The sequence below is a fragment of the Danio rerio genome, chromosome 20 (assembly GCF_049306965.1).
Source record: "Danio rerio strain Tuebingen ecotype United States chromosome 20, GRCz12tu, whole genome shotgun sequence".
NCBI classification, from domain to species: Eukaryota; Metazoa; Chordata; class Actinopteri; order Cypriniformes; family Danionidae; genus Danio; species Danio rerio.
Window position 1 is genome coordinate 21,492,530 of NC_133195.1, and position 24,083 is coordinate 21,516,612.

General features: G+C 36.1%; 1 protein-coding gene across 1 annotated transcript in view; it reads left to right on the forward strand.

Moving 5' to 3' along the window:
- Nucleotides 1-23,984, forward strand: part of pinx1 (PIN2 (TERF1) interacting telomerase inhibitor 1) — a 51,818-nt gene extending 27,834 nt beyond the window's left edge. Inside the window, 1 exon segment of the mRNA NM_001013265.2 lies at nucleotides 23,382-23,984. Coding sequence (NP_001013283.2) covers nucleotides 23,382-23,975 — 594 coding nt within the window. The 3' untranslated portion in view covers nucleotides 23,976-23,984.
- The last annotated feature ends 99 nt before the right edge of the window (nucleotides 23,985-24,083 follow it).

The window sequence follows — 24,083 nt, forward strand, 5'->3', positions numbered from 1 at the left end:
TTGAAGTCAGAATCATTAGCTCCCCCTGAATTATTAGGCCCCGTTGCTGTAGACTATGAAAAAATATATAGCTTAAAGAGGCTAATATTTTTTAAATGCTTTTATTTTACTCCATTTAAAGAAGTAAAATGCAAAGGAGGTCTAATAATTCTGACTGTATACGTATTCTCAACTGTATACGTGCATAATAAACTTTTTAAAATGCAGACAAGTGAATTCAAAACTCATGTAACTTTCTATATGTATTCACAGATTGGAAATCGTTGATCCTAAATAATAAAAGGGCAGTTGTTTGCAGAAATAAATGAAAATAATAAATGCAACGCCACAATTGATATTTATTTGAGCTCATTTAAAGTTTTTTTTGACTGATTAAATTTCAAGGATTTTATTAATAAATAATGTAATTGTTTTTTATTTTTTTTTCTAAACAAAACAAACAAACAAAAACATTTTCAAAGGAACATGGAAACATAAAAGCCATACAATACAAGTGTCAAAGGTCACCGAATACAATCTTATTCACATTCGTATTTATGGTTGATAAAATATTTCAACAGGCTCCATATATATATATATATATATATATATATATATATATATATATATATATATATATATATAGCCATTTACCCCAGTATGCAGAAGTTTTAAAGGCTTGTTGTCTCAAGGAAGTGTCAGTACTTTCATATTATACACATATTATTGTTTTACAATATCATGCCATTCATCTAAAGATGGAGGATCGTCCCTGAGCCATTTCTTTGTATTTGCCTTTTTGCTAGTTGTTAGTTGTGTATTAAGAAGATATGCATTTTTTTTGGTATTTTTGAAGACTAAATTCCCAGATACATAGTTTAAAAATTACACTCCATATTCAATGCCATTATTGCATAATCTCCTTATTCAAATCTTTATAATAAATTTGTATAATATTACAATCCCAAAGTATGTGAAAATGATCTGCCAATACATTTTTGTGATCTCTGGTTTGAAAGTATTTTATTTAAGGTGTCATAAAGAACCTGGTTACATTTTTCCAAATAAATTCCCTCCATGAATCTGAATTAATGAATTAATTGTTGCTCTTATGATGGTGATTTTTTTTTTCATTGGCCCATATGATTTTTAATGCACTGAAAATATAATATATAAATATAGTCTTTTTACCATCTCTGTCCTTTTTACAGCAGTGCTTGTGTTCTCTATGCTGCTTTCATGTCATTAATTGTGCATAAAACTTCTTGACAGAATCTTGCGCTCGATTTGCATTAAAAATATTTTTCAACCATTATGTATACAGATATTTGATTGTCTTCAGTTTATGCACTTATCCTTAAAATTTTCTTTCTGTGGTTATCACTACCATCTTAAATAACTTTAAATAGAATTAAGAACAAACACTCAAACTATTAATCAAGGGCAGCAGACCTGATCCTGATGTCCTCTTAAGTGTGCTGAGGCCCCCTAGTGGGCCCTGGGCCCTGCTAAAACTGATAGCTGTCATGAGCAAATTAGAGCAGACACAGTCTAAGGCCTTTTATCTCTCAGCGACAAAGAAAAATCTGACACTGATGTTCCTGACGCTTAATTTTTTGGTATTTCCACAACCGCTGTCTTGATCACATCTCTTCAGTATTTGTATCTTTTTTTTCAGTATTTACTCTTGATATCTCTCTTATTATTTGGTTCCCTCCCCGTCGCCGACTGGTTTTCTTCTCGGGGGCCCTAGTTAGTCTGTTGGCTAGTGTGTACGCAGTCATGAGGAGTGGGTGTGATTTATCTCCCTCGGCCCCTGCGCAGCCCCCTCCACTTCGGCAAGCCCAGAGGAAAGAGCCGAGTCTGCTTGGTTTTTGCGAGGCCCCAGCATTAGCTGAAATAAACCCTCCTGCTGCTGGTGAAAAATGTCCTGTGATTGGCTAATTAATCAGTCAAAAGGGGAGCGTCGCGGCCTGTGACTTGAGGGACCCGAGCAGGCGACCGCTGAGGGCCCGCTGATAAATGGACTCCCTCCTGCTTCATACATCAGTGAAACTTAGTCATTTTTTACCACTGCTCTTTGCGTCAATGGTGGATCGCTAAGGCCTACACTTATATATTTCGTGTGAAACTCCATCTGTGTGTGTATGTGGAGTGCGTGTGTGTGTGTGTGTTAGAGACAATTGTCTGATTTGGTCGGCGCACTTTAAATTGCTCAGTAAATATTGTCTATTCAGCATAATGTCCACATCAAAGTTTCCGTCTCAATATTATCTGTGTCCCAGATTTTTCAGTTTGAAGCCGGGAACAATAGACAATCACTTTGAAAACTGCAGTGATAAATTTGATTTCTTGTGGGTTAATACAAGTACGTTTTTGAATGATTTGTGCCGTTTAATTTTAAATATATGCTAATAATAATTTGACAATTTTCATTTGTCCCTTTGCAATTTATTTTAGGCTAAAAGAGATCTATTGCTACCTGTTGCTGGAAGTTCCCTATCTAAAATTAAAATCAATGTTTAGAATGTATGTACTACTTTTTATTCAGCAATGATAGATTGATTAAAAAGACTGTGCACTGTAAAACCCCTCAGTCAACTTCAAAGTGAAATGAGTGTAGTGAACTCAAAATTGACTGAAAGTTAATTCTCCTCATTTGAAAAGAGTTTTGAACTCAGTGTTGATGGTAATGAGTTAATGAAATACCTTATTACTTCAACGTAAATGGAGTAAGTTCACAGTATTCATATAGATTAGTTTTTGTAACTCAAATGGTTTGTAGCAATCAGTTTCCTCAAACGGTTTGAGTTGCTTAAACTTATTGGGTTTTACAGTACTCAGTTGGTTTGAGTTCTCTTCATTTATTGGGTTTTACTGAACTCAAATTGCTTCGTTTACTCAAATGGATTAAGTTGACAGTTCTCATTAGGATTAGTTTTTGAACTTAAATGGTTTGTTGCAATCAGTTTCCTCGAATGGTTTGAGTTACGTTAACTTTTTGGGTTTTGCAGGGATACTCATAATGTTACCAAATATTACTACGTCAAATAAATGCTTTTCTAACTTCCAGTACAAAATAAAACTGAAAAAACAATTTTGTATTTATTTATTTTTTTAAGTAATCTGATCTCTTTTTTTGACAAATTAAAAAATATATAATAATAAAGCACAAATCATCATATTAGCATATTCAGCATTAAAGTACAGGATAAAATTACACTTTAAAATAAATAAACTCATCTAGTAAGAAAATTCTGTCTTTTTGGGATAATTTAGTAATTCAATTTTAACCTCATACTTTATAATTGAGTGCTCAGCATAACTAAGTACACCCCGTTTTGAAAATGGATATTTTTATCCATTTCTCTGTGAATATAGACAATGTATTTTGGTGCATTTAAACAAAACAGATTTATTAAACAGAAATATATTTTTTAAATACTATTTACTGAAAGGTCATACAATTAAATCCAAGCTAAATGTTGCAAAAAATAAAATACAACCTACAAAATTTTTAACTAAATTAAAAAAAAAAAAAAAGTCTTAATTTTTCCACCTTTTTAAATTTGTATTTAATATTTTTTAATAACAAACATTTGGGTGCACTAGTTTTTGGATTGTTATCATAAGTTATTTTGTTAGATAAGTTCCAAACTTAGCTTCAGTAGTGACTAATCTAATGTACAAATATAATATTGTATAGCTTTCTATTAAAAATGGGAATTTAAAAGATAGATTTGTGAGGGGTGTGCTTGTATATGCTGAGCACTGTGGTTATAATATTATAATTTTTACTTAGATTTGCATCTTTACTGATTTTTACATAGATATATTGGTTACATTTGAATAAGGAACATTATTTCACTCATTTTAGTGAATTGTTTGATTTGACAAACATTAGGCACTTTAATTTTTACGCTTTTATTTGTGTATTTGTGCCTGTGTAATATAACATTATGAATTATGAAGTATTATTATTTTTTTTATTATAATAATTATGAAGTATGTGGCGAGCCAGTCTCCATGGCTCCAGTCAGCCAGTCCGGCACCTCCTCTGGCTGTGTTTTTTTCGGGGTTGGCGTGACCCCATGTGGTCTCTCCCACTCCCACGCTATCTCCAACACAAAGCCCTGAGTGCAGAGACTGGCACCTGTAGCTGCTGTGACTCACCCACGCCCGTCCTCATGAAGGATCGCTGGCCGCTCCACTCAAATGAGGAGTCCAGGCGCAGCGTTTGGCAGATGTGGTGAAGGGGCGCAACGCTGCCCTCTCATTGGCCGCATGGGAGTCGCTGGTGGGCGGAGCTCAAGGCTCAAATGATGCTGAGGAGGCAGAAGTTAAGCTCCGAATGTGCCAGCAAAGCTGATGGAGCGCCAGTAAGAAAAGTGCTGAGTTTCGTTCAATATTTTATGTATTATTATTATTACCACCAAATTTTTGATTTTTTTTAAATAATTTTTTTATATTATTGCCCATACAACTATAACACAAAGCTACTTTTAACAGGACATGTAGGTAGATTGAAGATGGACTAAAACTATCTGAAACAAAATATTTTATATAAAACTATTTAATAATTTTATTTCTTTATTTACTAACATTTCATGGTTGATTATTTTCATTTTTCTTGATTTGTTTTTAAGAGTCTTTGTTTGCCAAAGCTTTTAATATGTTTAGAAAGTACAGTAAAATTTAATGTTTAGTATTACAATTAAAAATTTCACAGCTTGTAATTTATTTAAATTTAATTCATTTAATAATAATAATAATAATAATAATAATAATAATGGATGATAAAAATATGATGATAATAATAATAATAAAAATAATAGTAATAATAATAAAAATTATTATTATTATTATTATTATTATGCATTATTTTGCATTATTATGCATTATGATGCAAAAAAATATTATTGCAAACTACTACTATTACTACTAATAACAACAACAATAATAATAATAGTAATGGTAAATTATTTTAAATACCATTTTAAAAACTATCCAGACCTATAAATTTTGAACATTTGTGTAAGTTTGTAGGAGCCGTAGCTTAGTATTTAGCATTGAGTTCTGCTGATTATGGTGTTGAGATTTGGCTGGCAGTGTTTCCGAGTGTTCCCGCGTTATTGCATCATAAGCTGTATAACTGCATGTTATGACTAAAAGACCCAAAGATTCAGTTGGGACCAGACAGCAATGCAAACTGGCACGTTGTAACCATGTGCTCCAGCATGTTTAACTTCTCTGCTAATGCAGTAACGGACGCCCCGTGTGCTGCTGTTCAAAGGCATGTTTGTTTTCAGGCGGGAGAGCCCTAATATGCTCTCAGATAACATCTAATTGCCTCAAACAAAAGCGCGGCCTCCCTTGTGCTGTTGACAAGGCTACTGGATAATGAAGAAACAGACCAAACTGACTGCCTGCTACAGGCCCTCCGGCGGCTGGCTTTTGACGCCCATGCCAACCCACTGACACGTACAAATTAGCGTGAAAATAAAAGTGGAGTTAATGTAGCCATGTCAAGAAGATCTGACATTTTCCATGTTTTAAGTGCTGTAATTGGGTCCCCAGTGCATCTACAAAAAGGACAACAATGTAACCGCACCGATCGGGATTTTTTTTCTTCTGTTTATTATTTTTGTTTTTTCTTTCTTTTTTTTTTCAACTAGTTAATAAGCAGATTTTGATTCAGATTTCAAATTATTTTTTCTCCTTTTTTTTAAAATTTACTATAAACCAGAAGTAAATGAGTATGTGGCCAACATGTTTATTTGCTTTGATAGGCTGAATATGCAGTGCTTTTATACATGTTGGCAATATCTGCTCGTCAATCATGATCCACACAAATGCTCGCCGCCAATAGAAATGTAAAAAAAGGGTTCTCTCAGCACAAAAAAAAAGCGTGTTTGGTGTGATCTGACCCATATTCTCCTCTCCATCATTGTCTGACTATAGTTTGTAATCTGTTACTGGTCCATTCTGACGTTTTGACTGCATAAGATTTTCTGGAGTGTCAGTAGATGTCCTGTAAGGTAGGCTTCCCACAGTCATGAAATTTTCTGGAATGTCATGGTGTTTTTAAAAGGACCATTTCAGACTTAGGAAATCAGAGACTTTATGGTAATGTTTTTGTTATAGAAATAGAATATTTTTGTTATAGAAATAGTATAAGTCCATAAAGTACTGGCTTATGTTAAAGGATTTAGTACCATAATTTACAACACCAGCTTAGACAATATACTGTAACACTTTAAATTATTTAAAATGTCAAATCAAAAGACACTTTTTAAACATTTCTATATGAAAATTTTTTGGATAAAGATATCATAAGATATCATAATGCATAAATAAATGAAAAAAAAAATCACAAAATAAAAGTTAACCAAATTAAATTTCCAGGAGATCTGCATCCATAAAAAATGGCAAGCTTCTCTAAATTTTGTTCCAAAGTTTCCATTTAAATGTATTGTTTGCAGAACTTCAAAATTCTGGAAGGACTGCTCAACGCAACAGCATGTTTATCATCTATTTAGCCAGAGAAAGATTTGGAGAAATCATTGATATTTGGCCTGGAGTGGGAACCCTATTAAAAGCTCCGCCCTATTCTGGAAAGCAGCAGCTCATTTGCATTTAAAGGGCCATGAAACCCCCTCGTTTCAGCAGGGTGTTTTCACACCTCTACTTTCGAAAAAGTCAGAAAAGTGGGCGTGTCCAGCTCTGTTTAGGGGGGAGTGTCGGAGGAACTAAAGTGGGAGGGTGTGGGAGTGTCTATTTGTGCACGCGCGAGTTTCAGAGTCAAAATACACACCCACACAGACAGGAGAAAGCGATGGTGTTTAACCTACATGGACATCTGTAATCGAATTATTTGCTGAATTAATAAATGTTGGACTTTAACTGCAGTTTGGCTCTTTCATTCAGGGAATTCATTCATGCCCCTCGCGACAAACGAGATTTTTGGTTCGAGGAACTGCTCTAAGCGTGTATTTTTCATGCAATGTTTGATACCGCACGGCGAATGAGAGAAAAAAAAACTCCGCATTTCCCGGAAACTTAGATGCACACGGCAGGTAGCGTCAGAAAGCCGCGTGTGTTATTCCGGTCACTAAATGCGGTGCTAACATTTCTGCACTCAGTGCAATAGTTAACTAAATTCGATACGAGCAAACTGAATAAACAAAGAGCACTGGTCGCTCACTTACCAAATCTGTAGAGACAGGACAATCACCAGCAACTAGAGCCGCGTCTTAATGGAGAGAATACTACAAGCAAATCCAGATTTCAGCGTTTGCAGATGAGAACAGCTCTCAGGTAAACAATAATCCTCCTTAGACACGTAAGTTATTGTTGTCGAGCGTCGCGTACACTGTTAATCCACACGTGATCCAGATAAGCTCTCACAGAGAGAAAATGAAAACGAAACTTAACGGCAGCAAACTATAAAAGCAACACTTCACGCTTGTTTTGCCAACACAACGTGGCGTCTTTGTGGTGTAAACACTGTGACAGTAATGAATATTAATGAAGTTGCACAATAGAGCGCGCTGATTGGTTTGAACCAAGCCTTACTCATGCATTAATGTATCACACTGTAAGACGTAATAAGACTCACTCAGGCACAGACGTCCAGTCTGCACGCTGGAATACAACGGTATTATGTCATGGCCGTGACGCAGCTTCAAAAATTCGTTTCAAACAGGAAGTACGAATTTGCTTGAAATAACGCAAAAAACAACCAATTTACACTTTTTAGTGAAATATAGGTGTCCTAATAGTGTTTTTAGCAGTGTGGGACACATATACGACTGTCAAAAGCTCAAAAAATGTGTTTTGGTGTTTCGTGACCCTTTAAAGAGACACACAAACCCAATGTGATTGATCAAACCCAAATAATCATTAATATGACAAGCTGTCATAAATGATCTATGGAATATTTTGAGCTGAGTCTTTATATAGACGTGTTTTGTTGACAGCAGAGATTTATTTGACAATTTATGAAAAGTGTCGTAATATGTCTCCTTTGACTCAGAGGGCTAGCTGAAGTGGGCAGTGGTTGTTGGCACATGCAGGTCTGCCCTGGCATGGTGATTACAGTATTAGCAGAAGAAACTAAGCGCCTGACGCTCCTGAGAACCACCGCCACCACTGTTTTCATGGGCCTTGGCTTGCATTTAATCACCGCCGGTTTAATCTAATAAATCACCGCAGGGCAGAGAATAAATGGTATGTCCTCCATCTTTGGGGCCTGACACATCGGCTCCTCCGAGGGCACGGGAAGGCAAGCACTTTACATTGTAAAGCAAGCAGAGTTTAGTGATGCTGCCCTATGCAGAGCGTTGTCTTCATTTGTTACTGGTGAGAAGTAATGAAGGCTGGCGCTGCATCACACTACCTTCCAGCACGCATTAACTGGAGGTCTGTGTGATTTAAGTTCCTCTGCATTACTTATTCATTGATTCTGGTTCAGTGTGTCAGCTGGTGGATATGAAAATGTGTGGTAGTAATGTAGTAAAATATAAATTATTCTGATATTATTTGTAATTATATGAACTGTTAAAATCTGAATTACTAACCCCCTGAATTATTACCCCCCCATTTTTTTTCCCCAGTTTTTGTTTGACAGAGAGATTTTTTTTCAGCACATTTCTAAACATTAGTTTTAATAACTTATTTCTAATATCTGATATTTTTTTTTATCTTTGCCATGATGACAGTATATAATATTTGACTAGATATTTTTCAAGACACTTTTATACAGATTTGAATGCTAAACTAGGTTAATTATGTTAACTAGGCAGGTTAGGGTAATTAGGAAAGTTATAGTATAATAATTGTTTGTTCTGTATGTTCGGAAAAAAATATAAAGCTTAAAGGGGCTAATAATTTTAACCTTAAAATGGCTTTTAAAAAAATTAAAAACTGCTTTTATTCTAACCGAAATAAAACAAATAAGACTTTCTCCAGAAGAAAAAGTATTATCAGACATACTGTGAAAATTTGCTTGCTCTGTTAAACATCATTTGGGAAATATTTTAACAAGAAAATAAAAATTCAAAGGGCGTTTAATAATTTGACTTTATTGTCAAATCAAAAACTGTATGTAGATGTTCTAACTTTAATAATAATAATGAGAGTAAGAATAATAACATGCTAATTAAATAGGAAATATTCATAATTTGTATAATTGTAATAACTAATTTATTTAATGAGATTTGCAATATTTAACAAATATTGTAGCCTAAATTAGTTGTTGGTTGTTCTTGTTGTTGATGATAAAATAATAATCAAAATTTAAATAATAAAAAAATTAAGTTTAACATAGTGTAGCCTAAATTAGTCTATTATTGTTAATAATGATGATGATGATGATGATAATAATAAAATAAGTATTATAAAAATAATAAAGGTTAACAAATAGTGTAGCCTGAATTATTTTATTATTATTATTATTATTATTATTATTATTATTATTATAAAACATGCAACCTGTCTTTGCCTGGTGTCTCTTGAACTATAGTAGTAATAATGGTAGTTGTGGGGGTCGTAGTAGTAGTAGTAGTAATTTCTTAATGCTAACATGTTTTGTAACTGTTATAAATAGTATTTAGAGTTAAATAGTTATAAATGTATTTTTTAAGTTGTTGTTAATGGTGTGTGTGTATATATATATATATATATATATATATATATATATATATATATATATATATATATATATATATATATATATATATAGGCCGATATTTAATGACTCTGTGTTTTTGACAATATTGCAAGTTCACCAAAACCTGGCTGAAAATATTACATACATTTAAAAAAATAAAATAAAACTCAATAATATATTTTTTAACATGAATAGTCCTTTTAGTAAAGAAGTAATAGATTTATAGTTTTGCATTTTAACTTTTGTTGAATTGTTTCCAAATGTTTCTAAATTGCATTGTTAGTCTTATAATTATAATTCCTCATAAATACATAAACTTATGATGAATGAATACTTAGATAATACTAATAAAAGATAAAGAGAGATCTTCATTATTATCGGTATTGGCCAATCACCATAACAAGGAATTGGTACTGTGTATCAGCTTCAAAAATCCTGATCAGAATATCATTTGTTCCAGTGCTATAACTATTTTATACGTGTGTGTGTGTGTGTGTGTGTGTGTGTGTGTGTGTGTGTGTGTGTGTGTGTGTGTTCGCGCCTCTTTTTCAAGAAGTTTGTGCATGTCTTATCTTCTTGTTCATGATTTACATGGTGTCTTAAACCAAAACATGAATTTGCGTAAGAAAAAAAGAAAGCCTTGTAATTGGGCTATTATTTAGTTTAGCTTCATTTCATTATGTACATTGCAGGATGTATTAAATCATGATCCATGTTAAAATGCTCATTAAATCATGCAAAGTGGTGTATTGCGTGGGTGCCACCTGTTTTGTTGTCCGCCCACGTGAGTGGCATGAAGGATGGCGCGGCGGGGCCTTGCTCCTCATCAGGGAGGGACAGCTGGGTAATCTGGGGCCCGATCCATAAGCCCAGGCCACCACCAAATTTATAATAGTGGCAGGACAATGAGAACACACTCGCACAATCAAGCCTCTTCCCAATATTGTCTCAATATTAGCCATAGGTCGGCGGGAGTAATGGACCCAGATCCGTTTTAGTTAGAATATAGTTTAACTCAGAACCCTCAGAGGAGTAAATTATCCTCAAACACTTCCAGTCTGTGTAACTGAGGGGATAAGGAGAGGAAAACACAGCGTTGGAGTCTTAAAGAAAGGCTTTTTCTCAAATTATGATTGATTTGGTCTTTCAGAGTCTGCGTTTTACCAAGCTCTTTTCAAATGCATGTTTCTACAGTTGATGCCACAAAAGCTAGAAAGAATCAGACTTTCATTTAGTCAGAGACCTTCATTTATGTTTAACCAGCCCTCCCCCATTTAAAGGTCAAAACTAGCAAAAGAGGAATTATACTAGACATTGTTAAAAGAAATCTTTGTAGTTCTGACTTCTTTTTTTTTTGGTCCAGTTTTAAAGATACAATCAAAGAGGCCAAAATTTTGTTTTATTTAATTTTTATATATATATTTTTATTATTTCTATTATTATATTTAATTTAAAAAATCAGTATAATTCAATATACATTTTTTTTGTTATTTTTATATATGTATTATTCAGATTTGATATCATATATCAGGGGTTATCTGTCTACATTAAAAGGTCCAAATTTAAATGTTTATTAAGGTCAAAGTAGAAATATTGCATAACTTGCTTTTAATAAACATCCATAACATGCATCACTAAGTGAACACTATCTATTTTTCTTTAAAATAATGTGACATTTGTGGTCAAAACACATTAAATACAAGGCAAATATGGTAAAACTACTTGTATAAGTACTTTTTGTACAAAACACAACAAAAGGTAGGCCAATAGTATCTGGATGCAGCCATGATGATGCAAACTGGACTGCGTATCTCAGAGATGCAATGTCAGACACAATGCACTCAATGGAGCTAGTTACATCACTGTGAGGGCTAGACTTTGGCGCATTGCATGCAGCTCAAATTGCAACTGCACCAGGTCTGCATCCAGACCTCCAAAAAAGTAAAAAAAAATGCAAAAGACGTGCTAACTTTAGGCGCTGTAGTTTTGCTATGTGTACACTGCTGTTCAAAATGTCTGTTTCATTTTGTGGCGTACACATTTACACTCTTTACAACTTCAATTGTCTCACAAATCAACAGAATGGCTTTGTGCTGGTTTGTGGCAAAATAAACGCCTACTTATCTAGCCATTCAACACTGAACTATTGTCTTTGCCAAGTTTGCTTTTCCGTGAATGGATGGTTTTTTTTTGAATGGATGAAGAGACCGACATCTTCATCCATTCAAATGATCGATTTGCTGCGGTGCGTTAAAGCTGGTGCACGTGCAATTAGCCCGCTCGATGACGTGAAGCCTCATATGATCACTGGATGTCTTGAAAACAGTCATGTAGGAAAACTTTAGATATTTTGCCTTCGATTTTATTTCGGCCTGTATTCTTCTTTCTTTTTTTGACAAAAATTAAACTGTTCATTTTTCAAGGTTTATGCATTTATCTATGAAGAAAATCCACAATTTGAATCCTTTACATATGGTCTTACAATACGAATTTAATCCGGTCCGAATTTAATACCCTTGCGAACTTTGAGAAGCCCTGTCATATATTATTTAATTTTATTTTATTAAATAACACAAAACAGTAATAGAAAATACAGATTTAATACAATAATAATAATAATAATTTGTGATTTGGTAATGGTTAGTCATAGCTAATTAGTTTAACATTGTAATTTAATGTACACAACACACACTGTAATGATCTATAAGTTGTATGTTGACATTCTTATTATTGTTATTATTGTTATATTAATAATAATAATAATAATAATAATAATAATAATAATAATTGAATTTATGATAGTGGTGCTGTACTATCAAATTGTGACATGACTTATAAGGCTTATAATGCTTGTACTGTATGCCTCATGTATTTTTTTTAATAGTCAAATATTTTAAAACCCTCATCTTGGGTTAACTGTGAACTGGGGGGAGTATTGCAAAATATCCGTTCTACAAATAATCACAACTTTATATATATATATATATATATATATATATATATATATATATATATATATATATATATATATATATAGCTCAGTTTCATTGTACCATATTGCGGTCTTTAATCCCTGGACACTAGAAGTTCTCATTGCTGACGCAGCATTTGCAGAGCTAAACTAGCGTAGTCAGAGCGCCGTGTCTCTCTGCAGCGAGGAATATTACTTTCCTATTATAAATTAGGGACTCTCTGACATAGCACAGAGTGGGACAAATTAGTTGCAGTTTTCAGCAGCAAATTCAAGAGTGTTGTCATGATTTGGCTTTTTTTGGTAGGTAAGACACATTTCGACTTGTTTTTTTTTCTCCTCTCACCTTCTTGCTGCTTCGTACAGTCTTCTGTAATGTGTTGGCGTCAGCGACGATGTCTTGTTCTTTGGTTTCCTCATCACAGCCTTTTGAATGTCCCGACGCCCCCCCTCCCCTTCAAGACCCAACCCCACACCCGTCCCATGCGGAGCAGGAAAGAGCTCATAGCTCCTGCTGCAAGGCCCTTATCTGAACACTGCACACAGTTCAGGGAACGCATCCTCTTCCTGGGGCCTCCATCTGCCAGGAGGAGAGAAAGAACGAGGGGAATGTGAAGCAGAAGAAGCCAGGGAGAACGTTCGGTGGACCATTTTTGTGGTGTTTACACCCTCATTAAGACGTCCAAGCGCAGTCATGAAACCTGGACTTGCGTTATCTCCATGTCAGCCTTCCTGCGCACTTGTTTGTTTGTGTGAATGTATGTGTGTGGTATAACCTGATCCAGGCTCAGCACTGTTGAGGGAATGCTACCAGCAGCACTTCTCTCGCACATTACAGAGATAAGCCTAATGGAGGTCCCCAGGCACTGAGACGTCGCACCACACACACACACACACTCTCTCGCACTATCAGCACCTCTCCGATGAAGAGGATTTCCCCACTCGCTCCATCTCTCTTCCTCTTCTCCTTCTCCCTCCTTCTTTCTCTCCAGAGAGTAATTTCACAGTTGGCTCCAAAATGCCCCCCAGTCGGTTCTCTAAGTCCCTGCTACATGCTGTCAGCCACATCGCCTCTGAAGACCTTTCGCTTTCCCTACCAAACTAGAAATATAGATTTTTCTTTTTTTTTTTGAGAGAGAGGGTTAAAAGTAAGACTTCTGTCTTAATGAGTCTGCATCTGCAGTTCTCCAGTTTCCCTCTGGGCGACTTTCTGACTTTCGACCTGTTGTTACAAGTCACAGTGACCATCTAGAAGAGTGGTTTCTGAACCTAGAGCCTGATGTTGAGTGTCTCTATGCTCTGAAGCACATCAGAACGATTACATCAGCTCTTCAGTAGAGACTCTAAGACCTGAATTGTGTTTAGATAGAAGTCCTAGAGGTCCCTTTCCATCTGGACCTCCCTCATGGGAATCGACACTTGTAAACACTCACTCCATCAGGTCTACACGGCTCTCGGTCCTGCACACACTCGTCAGTGCTACCAAGCCGACAGGCCCGGATTGGCTAATCGGAAGGACCGGGAGAATTCCCGGTGGGCCGGTCCATTTTTATGGCCGCGAGGGCCTGTGTCTCTAGCTGCTTGCACTCTCAGCAGTCGCACTTTTTTCATTTATTTGACCATAGCCTTACTCTTTTTATTCATTATTTTGCCACAGTTCCGCTCTTTTTATTTTTTTTTTCACAGCCCCATGAGCAAAATGCAGCCTGCAGGTTAATGATGTAACTATCATTCGACCCCAAACAGCGGCACCTTAGTGAATATAAGAACTCGATATAATTAATATTAATGAATATTACACCTGCTCAATGAAAATCAGATGATTCACTACATTAATCTGACATAACTTGATCAGAAATGTTAAAAGAGGAGAAAAAGATTAGGCCATAAATAGAAAGTAACACTGTGGTTAAAAGGGTCTTGCAGATAACAGTGCAATACTTATTTTTTCTTCCAAACGTGCCAGCATAACAGCGCCATTGTGGTTCAGGGGGTCAGTATGATTTGTTATGACGCCACCGATCCGAGTTTGAACCTCACCGGAGTAGATTATTATTATTATTATTATTTTCATTTTTAGTGTTAAAACATATAGTAGTGTTTGGGTTACTTATGTAGGTGTACATATTTTATTCTTATTTTTTGTGTGACCACCGTTGCAAAGGACTGGATATCTATAAAGAATTTTGCACAGAATATCTATTCAGATATTGCAGCAAAGGACATTGTTTTAAAGAATAGTGTTGGAGATTTAGCTACCCTTTAATCTTCATATGTTTATGTAAAACATTTGACGTTCTAAAGCAGCTGTTTCCTTGAAAAAGATATGATAGTGTCATTACTAACTGAATTGGAAATGACGTTATTTTAATATAGTCTGTGAACTGAGGTGGGCCGGTCTAAGGCTTGAAACTCCAGGGCTGAAAAGGAGTCCCACTTCGGCCCTGTAAGCCAACCAACCACAGTGCTTGAACTATGCGCTGTTCCGATGTTTGGTTACATTTTTTGAGAGGGGCACCACGTCGAAGGCCATGCATCTACGCGCAGGCTGCACTGGAGCATACGTGTGCACTTGATGCAGAAGTATAAATCAACCTTTAAAAGTTATCAAGGCAAATTTCTACTTCTGCATCAATCGCACATGTATAGTCCGGTGCAGCCTTGGCACAGTTGCATAGCCCTCGTCTGACTATGACACTTTTTATGTTTCCATCCAAAAATGCGCGTTAACTTTATGCGCAAAACAGGAATTTCGCAGAAAAGATGTGTGAATAAAGCAGTGTTTCCTTTCAACGAGTCAAAGCGAACAAAATCGTCACTTCCTGATTAACTGGTGCCAAATATCAGCAGTAAAAACGAAATTTGCTTCATTCTTCATTTAATAAATGACTTGTGCTAAAGAAGGCTGATAATCAGTGAATGCACAGTGGCATTTGAAGGTGTGAGACCTGGAGCACAGATGCTCTTGATTCTGGAGGTCATTAATAATATAATAACACTAATACTGAAACAGTTAAGGCATTTTAAAATTACCAAAACAACATTTCAGATGTTTTACAATGTGCTCAGCCTGCTGGTTTATTTATTTGGGCACATTTTTATCATCGCATGATCTCTTTTAACAAAGTCACATGACTTTTTTTTTTTTTAATGAGCATACAGAACTTTGTTCAGTAAAGGTGTTTCCATCACAGTTTATGCGCATCTTTTCTTATCAAATAAACAGTTTATCCTACTCAGTTATGCGCAGATGTTTTTTATGTGCATTTTCATAATTTATGCGCATCTTTCGCAACAACGCGTTGTGCAAGCTCTGTGATTAGTCGGCTTGGTTTCAGTGACGAGCGTGGGCAGTGCTGAGAGCCGCAAGGCTGTTGCAGCGAGTGTTTAACTATAAGGTTCTATCTGCGTTCTGAATGATTTTCAGATTGAGCTTCAAAGTTTTTGCATTCCATATAGCAAACAGTATGTGTATAACATTTGTTTTTTTTTAAATAAACAGTCTTAAAATGTAAACAACTTATCAAAAAGCATCCCATAATACAGTTGTCATTAAATAAGAATAAGTGAATACATCCATTTTGACAAAAATGTAAGTAGAACTATATAATTCTAGGGTGACGAAGTGTTGAGTCCCATGAAGGAACTCCAGATGTTTTGTTTATCTAATGATTAAAGTTGATGCACTTCTGCTGGTTCCTGCCTATGAATGAGCGAATTTTAGCTACTTGTACATTAAGGTAGCGTTCAGAAAAAACGAAACTCCCATGAAGAAACTCTATACAGAGGAACATAACATAACCTACTGCCAGCTAGCATTTCGGAAGAGTTGTTGCAGAGCAACACAAGCAGTATGCAGAAGTATAAATATACGACTACACGCAAGGCATGCGCTGTGGGTCACGGTGATCACTTGATGCAGAAGTATGCAGAAGAAATTTGTCTAATTTCAGGGGAATAAATATGTAGTGCTGTATACCATATTGGAATAATATTGGATTATTATTATAAATATCAGTGGATTATCGTTTAAAACATATACCGCAAATGCGCTTCAAGTATCCTGAGTTCAAGTCCCACCACATTGACCTTTTCTAATCCCGGTGGTCCTAGGGTTCTAAAGTGTGGATATGGCAGTGGGAAGTGTGTGGAAGTCTTTGAGATTACAAAACTAAAAGTCACAAATACCAGCTGTGTTGTCGCCTTGCATCACATCCGCCTTGGGTAAAAAGTTACACCCTAATCCACCATGAAATACTAACTACGATTTGCACCCTCCAGAGAAAAAGAGCTTTTGGCACTTTCAAAATTGGACTTCTTTGGCTTTTCTCTCTCCTGTTGTCAAGCTAAATCATGATAGACCTGCGACCCATCAGTTGAGAACAAGTGTGCCTCACGCCTGCTTTTGAGTGAAGGTCTCGGCCGTTAGATCGCCCCCTGGGGGCTGGCTGCAGTACAAGTCATAAAGCCCACCTCCTCCGTGTTAATGAAGGAGACTTGAGCGCAAATAAAAAAATTAATTACACTTGCAATAAAATGTCCCAAAAGATGGTTCTGGTCAATTAAGGCACTCGTTATCATCCTGAAATAGGTGCAGATCTTCATTTTTGTAAACAGTATGTTTTTAGCAGTAATTTATTGCTGGACGTGTCATTGTGATTAACGTCTTCTCAAAGCTGACCGTCGGAGCTTCGGCAGGAGATTGAAGTGTTATTTGGTTTCTGTGTTATTTTACCTTGATAAAATGAATTCAGCTGTAAACTATAGTTTCTGACATACAGGATCTCGTTGAACACAGTATATTCTGTTAGATCTGGGCTTTATTAAGCTTTATTGGTTTGCTGATACACGCCTAACAATCCAGATAGCAAAAATACACTCGGGCCAGTTCCGGTTAGATTCTTGCCTGCCGGAGACTTACCCCCTTGGCCCGACTCCTTCTGCTTTACCTACTCGCAGCGCACATTACTCACTGCTCGATTCCGGCCCAAGTCAGTTGGGCCAGATGCAGCGGCAGTAAGCGAAAAACCTCACCTTTGTTAACGTTAATACAACCATTTGTGTTGATATAACAGCATCTCAGGCTACTATGCAATCGCCAAGGAGGCATTGCGTTTAACCTTGGAATAAAATGCAAACAGCATACATATCCTATCGCAAATAATCAAACAAAGGACAAATTAAATAATAATAAACGTTTATTGATTGCACAAGTGTTAAACAAATAATAATAAAATAGAACAAATTTTTGTATTGCAAAAGAATTAAGAATTTTAATATAAAAATGACAATACAACTGCACAATAAATGACTTGTAAACTAATTTAATTAACGATGACAGGGAATATACAGGTAATCACTAACTAGCAGTAATTCTTTTTATGGGTCTGAAATAATAATTAGGATAACAAAACTAATGTGAGCCGATCTCCACCTTGATCTCCTGTAAGGTTATTTGAACTTGATTTAAAGGACGTCTCTGCATTTAGAGTTTCAGCATGTTATTGAGTTAACCTACTGAATTTGCTGTTATAAAGTATTATAATGTTCTAGAAACCGAATCTTACATAACAAATAGAGCTGTAAATGTTATGTATATACATCATATCGTTGGCTTTGTATTTGAAAACTCCTAAAACATTCCAATGAATGTAAATTCCTCTTAGCCAGATATAATGAAGGCATCCAATAATCCAAATGAAAACGGAGTCAAAAAACGATAAACAATAAACGATGTTCAGCAGATGATAGACATTAGTTGATGTATTAATACTGCCAAGTTTATTTGTATAAATTGACTAGGATTATTTTAAATAGTGCTGGGTTGGGATGTGTAAATATCCTGTTTCGAAATCTTGCTGTATTTATCATTTTAAACGCATGATTTTTCCCGCATGGTAAATCGTTATCAATGGTGTGTAGGCTATATTTTGGGTTCTGTTGATTGCTAATAAAAAAAAAAAACCTTTCTAAAAATGTATGTGTTGTATATTGTTCATATTTTACAAGTGTTATTTTTACCTCTGTGAAGACAACAAATACCAACAACCCTGTTATAAGAGAATTTGTGCTCGTTTTAGTCTAACTCAGGCCTATAGAGTGTATGAAAGATTGTTTGCTTCTGCAGTCCAACATTTATTGCTTTTATTAAATTATAACAGCTTACATCACACAGTTTATAAATCGTAAATTATTACGTGCTTTTAAATGTAAGTGCTTTATATTAGCAAGCCTTTGTTAGAGTGCAGATACCGGCGGACAAGTGAGAAGTCTGGGGGGTGTACAAGCATTTGCTTGATAGCTTGATTCTGCTGCTCCTCCTCTGGCTCCGTCAGGCAGTGTTTCTGCGCATGCCCAGGCTCCAATTTCAGCAGTCTTTTGCGACAATTTGTGTCCGTCATGAGGCGTTTTGCCTTCAATGCGTTCAAAAGAAAAATGGCGCTGTCGCTTCCTCCATATTTTATGCAGTCATTGGTTGAGTACCACTAATCTAGATGCTCTCCACATGAACACTGATAAATCATTGCAAAAGTCTTGCACTGTAATGTTTGCAGAAACTGAACACAGTTTATATATATTTTTTTAAATTTAGCTCTGAAATGGGGCTCAAGCCATTGTTACTGTTTATTATATGCTCAGACTTCTTTAAAGCTCATCATTTTTTGTTTTGTTTTGGTATGTTTCTTGGTTATACCTTTGCAACCTGTTTTTCTCCATCGAGTCTGTTCATACATCTTGTGAAAAATGCTGTTTTCAGTGGCGTCTCTGGCGTAATGTAGAGCAGTGTCGTGCTTTAGCGCAGGCTTCAGAGCAGGTATTCTTCACTGCAAATCATTATGCATTGAGGAGGCCATTAGCAAAATGAAGACGAATGGGACGGAGAGTCACCGTGATAAAGTATTGGAGGAGGACAGTTTATTCTAAAGTGCTCCTCTGTGGTCTTTCAACATGGTCACACTAGCTGGGTTTCCATCACCCTGTGTTAATGTGCGTTTTGAAGTATCGCATAAAAAAAAGGGTGATGAAAAATCCAAAAACCACCTCAAATCGAGTATATAATCTTTGCGAATTGTGTCTTAAAGGGTTAATGCTGTAAATAATGGGGGATGGAAACTCATTTACTGAATAAAAAGACTGAACATTTATAGCCATTAGGCTTTGCCTTGTGTACTGTTGGTTACTAGGCAACCAATACTATAGTCACCAGCTCTAACAAATGATGCAAATGTGCTTAATTCGCGTTTGGGTTTATTTTTTAATTTTTTCTGCTAGTATCTTGCTGTAGTCGTCTGTTAGTAGTGCTAGAGTTTGTTCTCACTCTTAATGCTCATAATCGCTGTTTAACTCTCACTCATCAGGCAAGTTTTTCAGGAATCAGACATTTACACAGTGACATGACACAACACACGTCACTTTTTTTAGTTTCCTCTTTATTGACATGACTAGAGATTATTATACAACACAGCATAATCAGGGATTATTTTGAGGAAACTTTAACAGATGGATTGATGTAAAGGCAAGGTTTTTATTAATGAATTGATTTAGTCTAAAGAGTTTTGTCAACTCTGTGATGTCATTAGACACTTAGGACAAGTCTCAACATGACAAGTTGTTGACTGACAAGTGTTGAATAACATGCATGCAATGATGGAGGGGTGTGTGTAACATGGTGCTTTAAATGAATTGAGGGGTTTGTCCTGTTCTTTTCTAACTGACACACTCTCTCTTTCTCACTCACTCTTGGAATATGGGACTTTTTATTGTTACTAATAACAACCATATAATACTGCTAATATTGTTTAATCGTTATCATTACAAATGTATTAAAATTTTTTTAGTAATGATGATAGTAATTTGATTATTGTTTATTGTTTTATTAGCTAAATACTTTTAAAACAGAAAAGTTTAACACTTCAAGAAAACTGCCTGCAAAGCTATACATTACCTGACAAAAGTCTTGTCGCCTATTCAAGTTTTAGGAACAACAAATAATAACTTGACTTGTAGTTGATCATTTGCTATCTGAAGTGGCTTAAAAGAAAGGCAAAGGCCTCTAGATTACGCCTATTGTACCAAAATAAAATGATCATGCCTTGATTTAATTTTTATTTCATTTAGGACATTAAGGTCTGACTTTGCTTAGACAAAAGTCTTGTCACTTAACAGAAATAATGTACAGTAGAGAATATAAAGTTATGGTGCAGTGGAAACAGAATGATTATAGTGTATTACTCCCATGAGCTTGGAGGACTGCATCCATACATCTCTGCAATGACCTAAATAACTTATTGATAAAGTCATCTGGAATGGCAAAGAAAGTATTTTTGCAGGACTCCATAATCAATAATGTTCAATAATGTTCATGTCTGGTGACTGAGCGGGCCAATCCTGGAGCACCTTGACCTTCTTTGCTTTCAGAAACTTTGATGTGGAGGCTGAAGAATGAGAAGGAGCTCTATTCTGCAGAATTTGCCCTCTCCTGTGGTTTGTAATGTAATGGGCAGCACAAATGTCTTGATACCTCAGGCTGTTGATGTTGCCAACTACTGCAGATTTTTGCATGCCCTCATGATGAATGTAACCCCAAACCATGATTTTTTCTTCACCAAATTTGACTGATTCTGTGAGAATCTTGGGTCCATGTGGGTTCCAATTGGTCTTCTGCAGTATTTGTGATGAATTGGATGCAGTTCAACAGATGACTCATCAGAAAATTCTACCTTCTGCCACTTTTCCAAATGATCAACTAGAAAGTTATTATTATCTTACAACTTGGACCTATGACAGGCTTTTGTCAGGTATTGTAGTACTGTATAAAGTGCAAAGCTCTTGTGTAAAATGTTGTAAAGTGTGGATGCATTCAAAAATAATGCCACAAATAGATTCCATTTATAAGTTAACTTAGATGAACTAAGTTAATTCAAAACCACATGAACCCACTTTTCCCAAGTTTAATCTCAAATGTTTGCTTTGGTTCGTGTGAGGTACAATTGGAGGCCAAAGCATTAACTGAAATTCACCAGTTTGTTCCGCAAGTCACTGCTTGATTATTTGGTGTGAGATAATTTGATTTATTTAGCAAGATGATATCTTGCCCTGTTGCCATTAATGGGGTGCATTTGTAGCCCGTTTCCACTTACTGGTACGGTACGGGTCAGTATGGGTCACCTTTCTCAGGCTTGCGTTTCCACTGCTTAAAGGGTACCAAGGGTACCCTTTTGATGGGGCGTGGTGTACGAGAAAGTCGCCGTCGGGTTGCTTGCGTATCATACGAGAAGCACTTCTCCCTTAACAGATGTTTTAAACACACAAATACTTCTATCTATATGTTTATTACCAACTTTTCTATGAACTTAATTTGATTATAACTGCGGATCAATGATTACATAAAATAAATAAATAAATGCAACATATATGAACACAAATAGACCCTAACAGTCTCTGATATGTTACCAACTACAGAACAACTACACAGCATACATTTAGTCCTTATTTGGGTTCAAAAACAACATGCCGCATGATCCATAGTCCGTGCAAACCTCTCATCTGTATCTTTAATCTTCACTAGCTCATGTTACCTTTTAGAGAGTAATTCTTTCATTCCCAGTTCATAATAGTCAAAGGCAGTTATATACATGGCATTTTATTCATGATTTAGGTTTCTGAAACAGTTTGCTTCTTTGTTTTGTCAGGCTTCTCCTTTGTTTTTTCGCGCTTCACTCTTGCGTTTGTCCGTTTCTGAAAGGATCAGATGCACGTTATTACCATTAGCTCAAGAAGTTCATTATTTCAAATATTGAAGCGATCGCGAGCTCCCTGGAGAAAGTAAAACCTCTCGCGCTGTTAAACTGGCTTGTAAAACAACAACCGGACACAGCAGATTTTGTTCTTTTTGGCTTTTGATCTGTTCAAGACGACGACAAGGTTTGATTAAGCTCAGATCAACCATGGCTTTTTATTATGTATATATTATAATAGTGTAATGTCTCGGCTGTGTTTTTAAAAATGGCGGTTCCTTTGTTTTCATTCTCCTGCTTCTGCGAGTGATGTATTTGCAAAGGGGGACCAAAAAGTGGTATGGTGCGTTTTGCGTTTAGGTACCCTTAGACAGTGTAAATGGCCATAAAAGTGTACCGAACCAAACCTTGACATACCATACCACTCAGTGGAAATAGGCCACAATCTGCCACAATGTTCCAACACCTGACATTTGAAGTTATTTTTGTCAATTACAATAACCATAAATTTAGGGCTTTTGATTGATCGGAAGCAATTTTCATATGCATTTTTCAGAAAACCTGATTCAATCTCATGCTTTCAGATGGAGCAGCCTTTACTGACAAGCTAGGCAATTTTATATGCATATAATAAAGATTTTACTCCAAACTCATGTCAAAATTCCAGTCGAGTGATTAAAACTTCACCTTATAATAAATGATTCCATAGCCGTGTGATTTATTAGTCTTGCTGAATCAATCCAAGTGGTTAAATCTGTCTATTCAGCAACTGCTATTAGGGATTTCTTGGATTTCTTCTTCATGAGTGTTTGGAGTTTCCACATGAGAGCGCCCTCTGGATTTCGGAGTAGGTTTACTATTGTTCACACAACCATACTTCCATGACAGATGTGCATGAGGGTCAAAGCTTTGCTCAATGTCATTTGTGATTTTATACTAATCCCCCAGCCCTACCTCTGTTAAAGTTTTTAGTTTTTTTCCCCCATATCATAACATCTGCTTGTCCTCGTGTTTTGTTGTTTAGGGAAGCAGTGGCTCTGACTCTCAGGAAGACAAAGAAGACAGCGAAACGTTAGCTAACCCAGAGATTCAACCCAACACTGTGACCAGCTCTCTGACCATGCAGGAGTATTTCGCTCAGCGTATGGCCCTCCTCAAGAGGACAAACACTGCTACATCTGCACCATCCACACCCGCATCCACAGAGGACTCAACGCCTAATGCCAGCGATGCAGAGCAGACCAAGAAAAAGAGGAAGAATAAGAAAGACAGAGAGCGCAATAGAGATGCCGCAGAAGAAGATATGCAGACCAGAGTAACAGGAGAGAGTGTTGAAGAGCCTCAGAATCACTCACAGAAGAAGAAGAAGAAAAAGAAGAGCAGGAGGAATGAGGAGGATGAGGTGAACGGCGCCTCTACAGTAATGGAGGAAGAAGAAAGCAGAGAGCAGGTTGAGGCAGATGAACAGCCGACTGTAGAAATCGAGAATCAGGACTCTAAAGTTTCAGAGAAAAAGAAAAAGAAGAAGAAAAAAAGAGAGCAGGATGATGGAGAAAAGGAGGAAGAAGTGACTGAGGAAATGATACCCAAACAGAAGAAGAAAAAGCAAAAAAAATGAATTTGTGCAATGGACTGCTATTAAAACTCCCGGACTCTTTTGATATCATCATGGTTTTAGGATTGAGATCACCAAAATGAATCCTGATGAATTCATTCATTTTGTTTG